Here is a 6,568-nt window from a genome sequence, read left to right as displayed (position 1 = left end):
CCCCCCCTCTAACATAGCGGCCAGAGATGTCTCTTCCCCACCCCTTTCTGGAGGAGAGTTTCGCACAGGCGCGCAGCTGCGCGCTCTTTACAAGCTCAGTCACTCTCATACTGGGTCCGTCTAAGCATGCTGTCTCTCTCTCTCTTTCGCGCGCCCGTACGCGCGCGGGCGCGCCCCCACAAATACACACGCAGGCGCACACGCAGGGAAGTAGGAGAAACGCAAACGTAAAAAAATAGGGAGTCTATATGTGGTGATGTCGGGGCGGGGGGGAGAAATCTCAGTTGCACTTCTGGCCCTTTTAAAAAGTTTGTGTAAATTGGAATGAGGTCAGATTTGGAGCTTCTCATTGCACACGGTTATTGGGTTCCAAGCCAATCGGAACCGAGGGGCGGGGTTTTGGCACGACGGAGCGTTGGATACAGCCTACGATTGGCTTAGAAAAGAGCTGAGGAAGGATAAAGCCGCACGAGGCGGAATTGAGCGCCGCTCTAAGCTTGCAGCAAGAGAAAGTGTGTGTAGTGGGGCGGGGGGAAGAAGCCAAGTCTGTAATCCCGGTTTGTACATGTCTCTTTCCTTTTTGGGGGGGCTGTGCATCTACAGGCGAGCAAGACGGGACTCTATGCATTTGCTGCACCAGTCACTGTTTTTCCTATTGGGAAGACACCCGGTTATTAATGCTACTCGGTTGCACGAGCGGGGCTTTTTACCCCCAGCTAACTCCCTGGCAGCCGCTGAATAACCATAGAAAAAACTCTTGAGCCCTCTAATTACGAGTTCTTTGGACGAAGAAATTTTTTTTAATCGTTATTACCGGTTTCGCTTGCCGACGTGGGCATTTTCAATTTTTTTAGTGGGTTTTTGTGTGTCTATCTTCAAGATTTTTTTTAGTAGTGGGCGTGCTGCTTCTGCCGAGACACCTCGAGTACAGTATTAGGAGAGAGTGAAAGACGGGGAAAAAACCACCCACTTGTGAACGCCAGGGTGGGGGAAGAGGTGGAAAAGAGAGAGAGAGAGAGAACTGGGATTGGCGGCTGTTTTGTTTTTTATTTGCTTTTTTAAAAAAAGAAAGGCACTCTTTCCACTTAGAGCCGGGAGTCTGCTCTTAAACTCGCGGTGCAAAGTTGCGGCGAGAGGCGTGCGCAAGTGTTGGAAGAGGCAAACGCGGTGTGGACCTACAACTACTTCCCGGAGGGAGTCGTGCCTTAAGTAACGGGGGACTTGACGAAGCGCTGGCCAAAGGGGGCTTGGAGGGCTCCGACTGACCGGCAAAGTTGAGGGTCTTGTTCCAAGCGGGTGGCCAAGCTGAGCCCCACCGACTTCCCCGCAGCCGCTGCGGCGCGCGCCGACCCCCCGAAATGGTGCAACAGACGAACAACGCGGAGAACACGGAAGCCCTCCTGGCCGGCGAGAGCTCGGACTCCGGAGCCGGCATCGAGCTGGGCATCGCTTCTTCTCCCACTCCGGGCTCGACCGCTTCGACGGGGGGCAAAGCGGACGATCCGAGCTGGTGCAAGACGCCCAGCGGGCACATCAAGCGGCCCATGAACGCCTTCATGGTGTGGTCTCAGATCGAGCGGAGGAAGATCATGGAGCAGTCCCCGGACATGCACAACGCGGAGATCTCCAAGCGCCTGGGCAAGCGGTGGAAGCTGCTCAAGGACAGCGACAAGATCCCGTTCATCCGGGAGGCGGAGCGGCTGCGCCTCAAGCACATGGCGGACTACCCCGACTATAAGTACCGACCAAGGAAGAAGGTGAAATCGGGCACGAACTCTGGGAAGCCGGGTGAGAAGAGCGGGGGTGGAGGGAGTGGCGGCGGCGGCGGCGGCGGCGGCGGCAATCAGGGAGCAGCCGCCTCCGCTGCTGTTTCCAACTCTTCCAAGCTTGCCCAGAAAAAGGGCAGCGCCGCCAAACTCTCTCCCAGTGGCGCCGGCAAGCCGCATCCCAAACTCAGCCCGAGTGGAGGCGGCGGCGGCACGAAAGCTCCGTCCTCTTTTCCATCGGACCAGCCGGCTGCCCTCCTGCCCCCGGAGCACCATTCTCTCTACAAATCCCGCGCCGCCTCGCCGGGCTCCTCCTCGCCCTGCAGCAGCAGCAGCAGCCACAGCAGCCGACATCTCCCCGAGAAGAAGGCCAAGCGGCTCTACCTCTTCTCCCACTCGTCGCCCGGCGGCGCCGTTCCGGCCAGCCCGACCCTCAGCACTTCCACGGAAGCCAGCGACCCGCTGAGCCTCTACGACGAAGTGGCGGCCGTGGGCGGGCGGCAGGACGGGGGCGAGCCCTCCTCTTCCCCCGTGGGCGACTGCTCCCCGTCGGACCACCGAAGCTACACCAGCCTGCGGGCGCCGTCGCCGACGCCTTCGACCTCGCACTCTTCGTCGGCTTCCTCCTCCTCCGCCTCCTGCGCTTCCTCCTCCTCGGACGACGAGTTCGAAGACGACCTGTTGGACCTCAACCCCAGCCCGGGCTTCGACAGCATGGCCCTGGGGAGTTTGAGCTCCTCGGTCCTCGACAGGGATCTGGATTTTAACTTGGAGCCTGGCTCGGGCTCTCACTTTGAATTCCCAGACTATTGTACCCCGGAGGTAAGTGAGATGATCTCGGGAGACTGGCTCGAATCCAGCATTTCCAACTTGGTATTTACGTACTGAGTTGGCGGGGGGACCGAAGGATTAAGAGGAGAGCAAACGGCGCGCTTGGGGGGGTGGCGGGGAGGAAGGAGAGAGAGACGCGGACATGGCGTTCAACCCCCCAGGCGCGCTGCAAAACTGGAGAGCGAGCATTTCACCCACGGTTGAGGATGGTCCCCCGCCCCCCGTTACCGAAACTGACTTGAGGGGTGTGTGCACGCGTGGTTCTTACTTCGCTAACGCGGCCAACGCGCTCTCCACCGAGAAAGCTACCGCAGAAATAACACCGGACTAAAAATCGATCCCCACCCCCTTTTGCTTCGTTCACGTTTCATCCTCCTTTTGCAGCCGAAGAATGAGAAGCACGTTTCAGACTCTGGGTGAGAATCTAGTGGCTTAAACAGGAATGACAACTACAAGCAGGAGGGGGGGGGGTGGAATTCGTGCACATCTTTGCTTGTTGGATTGGAGGGAGGGAGAGAGAGTAGATTCTGCTATGTGTATTAGGTTGTGTATTATGGGTTAGGAGCGAAAGCTCGGGTGCTTCAGAACAAATGTGCAGAGCTGCAGTCAATTTGCATTTTTTTGGAAGGTTCTCTTTGTACATCAAAAGGGAAATGGCCCTGGGAACTGGACTGAAATGGGATGAAAAGGCGAGAGGAGCATTTGAAAACCGAACTGGAAATTTGGCTGAAAACAATAATAAAAACGGAAAAGGATTTGCACGTATGTGGGAGAAGGTGGCTGTGATTTTCTTTGCCACGCATTACCTTTATGTCCATAGAAATCATATGTGGGAATTTCAGCAACGCATAACTTTTTTTTTGTAAACTGAGACAGTTATAGAACATGCCAACTGTCTAATAATGTGGTACAGGGGAAATTGAGGGCGATTGCTCTTTTCTTGCAAAAAATGTGTTTTTCTTACTCAGAATCGTGATGGTGTTGGATTATTTCTCTGGTGGGTTTTAATATAGCATGTTATCCTATCTTTTGGAGTTTTTTTTGTAAGACTGTTGAACAGTTTAAAAAGAATAGTGTTAGAATAATATAAAAAGCAGATAGATGGCGCTATGTTTGATTCCTTCAAAAATTATCACCAGCTTTTTTTCACTCTTAACTCTTTAAAGGATTCAAACGCAACTCAAATCTGTGCTGGACTTCAAAATGAACACAGGACCAAATTTTTCCTCAGTGTGTGTGTATGTGTGTGTGCGTGCGCGTGTGTGTTCCTCTGTAGCTGTAAATGAAGACTTTTTTCACACCAGGATTCATTCTTGAAATGTTTTTTTTTTTCCTTTCTAAATGGAATTGGATGCCATTTTATAAGTGAAGTATTTATACTGGCCAAATGTTTTTACTCGTATTCCTTTGTCCTTTTTTGGTAGTTCTGTTTGTTACCCACACCATTTTTATGTCACCTTCACTGAAGGGCTAGAGTTTTAACTTTTAATTTTTATATTTAAATGTAGACTTTTGACACTTTTAAAAACAGAAGAGAAGATGAAAACGTTTGATTATTTTCTCAGTGTATTTTTGTAAAAAATATATAAGGGGTGTAAATTGCTGTTTTGGATTTCCTGATTATAAATAGGGCTGCTGGTTAATCTCTCTCACTCAAAAATCAGTCCCTACTTTTCATCATGTTTACACTCCAATCTGCAGGCTTCTTAAAGAGACAGTATCTCTTCTATCTACCATTCGACTCTACTTGTGAGTTGAGAGAGGGATTGAACTCTAATCCACTGTAGGGCTAATTTCTAACAAATCCTCCCTCAAAATAAACGTTACGTTGTACAGAGAAAACAATATTTTTCAGGAAAAAGGGATCCTGTAGCTTTAACTTCAAAACCACATCTTTTGCACTTTTTGTAAGCAAAAACAAAAGTAAATGAAAACCATGCCATTTAAATCACTGGACCTATCTAAATGCCGATTTGAGTTCGCAACACTTATGTACTGCATTTTTCATTCTTGTATTTGACTATTTAATCCTTATACTTGTCGCTGAGTATAATTGTTTTAGTCTCTTATGGCATGATGATAGCATATGTATTCAGGTTTATAGCTGTTGTGTTTAAGATGAGAAAAAGTGAAAACATCTTTGTACATTTAAGTCTGTATAATAATAAGCAAAAAAAAGATTGTGTGTTTATGTATGTTAATATAACATGACAGGCATGAGGACATCTGCCTAATGGAGAGGTTCCGTTAAGGGTTTTTTAATCTGGTTTCCTTTTTCGTTTTTTGGTCATCCATCCTGTGCAATATGCTGTGTGGAATATCTTTGTCTAAGGATCTGCCCATAATAACAATGTTGGGTGGGGAGGGGAGGGGAGGGGAAAGCTGGCTAATAAAAGCCAAGTTCACTGCCTGTCAGATTGTCAATATTCTTTCTGTAAATAACCTTTTCCCCAAAGGAAATAAAATCAGCTGGAACTGAACCCTAAAACCCTGGTCCTATTGTCATTATTTTAGACTTTCTGGCTGTGTATTTTTTGCCCTGTGAAATTAAAACATTTTACAGTGATGGGTCTTGTATATGCTGTTAATACAGAAATGTGTCCTTTGCCCCCCTCCCCTCCCACTGAAGCTTCATAGCTGTGCATCTTTGGATGTGTTCTATGCTTGCATGCTTTCTAGGAATACGCATGTATTAAGGAAATGTTAATAGCATTTTCAGTGAAAGGCCAAAAGACTAGAATGGGAGATGGGCTCAGAGAAGACTATTAGAAAGGAATGTGCTTTAAAAAGCCCTATAACCATTTTGTCCTATCAATGTGACCTTGCAATGTGAATTCCTGACTTAACATCCTTGATTGGGGCACTTCTAGAGTTTCCAAGTGAATTTTATAGCTGAAGAATTACATCAAGCTTATCTTCTATTCTTTGAAGAAAAAAACATAATTTAAATGCTCTTAGCTCGATTCACTGCCAAAATAACAAACTTATTTCCCTTTTCTGGTATCCCATAACCAATTGCAGAAGACCCTATAACAAAAACCAGGCAGAGAGCTGGGAACAGAAATACACACTATGAACAGTCTTTTTCTTGGTGTGAGTCTCTTTGCAAGGTGTCATCTGGCCCTTTGTCTTTTATATAACCCCTTTTCAAGCAGATGTGAAATAGGTCAGTAGGCGAACTGTTAAGTATTGTGGCAGCTTTGATGAAGCTTAGAATATGCACTGCAAACCAACTGGGGGTGGGGGAAGAACCTCTTACATAGCCACAAACTCAGACTTCGAATTGAATTCCACTGTGAATGCATATGCACTGAATATATCGCTGCTCAAATTATACTTAATACTTAAATGTTAAACAAGTCCTTAATTGGAAATAAGCTAAGTTTTTTAAAGTACGTTTGTTTTTCAAATGAATCCCGTAAATTGTGAGCACATTTAATGGGCTGCTAAGTACTGGTATGGTTATGGGAGAATGTCACAAAAACATCAATAATGGCTCCATTCTAAATAGACAATGTTTCGATGATGAACTTGCGCAGTACTGGATGGACACTGTCTTCATGGATTCCTAGAGTACAATAGATGAGCTGTGTTTACATGATAATTTATCTACTGTTTGCTTGACCGTGGTTTACACAATCTGCTTGCAGGACCTAGTGAACCATAAACTAACTACATGGGTTGGGTTAGGTTTCTATAAGCTACCAGGGTATGATATATGGTTTGGTGGGCTTTTTAATGAATGAACTGTTAAACATAACCATGAACTAAAAGATACATTTGGTTTTTAAATAAGGAGCAGCATACTTAGCATAATAAGGCAAGCGAATGTTTACAATACTGCATATGTTTTCATTTACAAAGATTGCCAAACTGCACGATTAACAAGAGAGAAAAAAATAGAAAAATGTTTCAAAATATAGCTGAATCCTTTGTAGCTTATTTCATAAACTGCCTTCCCTAGGGATTTT

The 6,568-nt window shown here is 46.8% G+C and overlaps 1 protein-coding gene across 1 annotated transcript; it reads left to right on the top strand.

The window, feature by feature from the left end:
* The first annotated feature begins 401 nt into the window (after window positions 1-401).
* Window positions 402-5,085, top strand: SOX4 (SRY-box transcription factor 4). Its single transcript, XM_014057900.2, has one exon. It carries the CDS (start codon window positions 1,359-1,361, stop codon window positions 2,652-2,654), a length of 1,296 nt encoding a protein of 431 aa, XP_013913375.2. The 5' UTR covers window positions 402-1,358; the 3' UTR covers window positions 2,655-5,085.
* The last annotated feature ends 1,483 nt before the right edge of the window (window positions 5,086-6,568 follow it).

This window comes from Thamnophis sirtalis, unplaced genomic scaffold, assembly GCF_051295495.1.
Source record: "Thamnophis sirtalis isolate CommonGarterSnake01/CBP01778 unplaced genomic scaffold, rThaSir2_p1.2 scaffold_2, whole genome shotgun sequence".
Classification (NCBI taxonomy): Eukaryota; Metazoa; Chordata; class Lepidosauria; order Squamata; family Natricidae; genus Thamnophis; species Thamnophis sirtalis.
This window is presented reverse-complemented; position numbering and strand designations above follow the sequence as displayed.

Bases quoted from the DNA above. Each gene is read 5' to 3' on its own strand.
- SOX4 (XM_014057900.2), top strand. From the start codon at position 1,359: ATGGTGCAACAGACGAACAACGCGGAGAACACGGAAGCCCTCCTGGCC.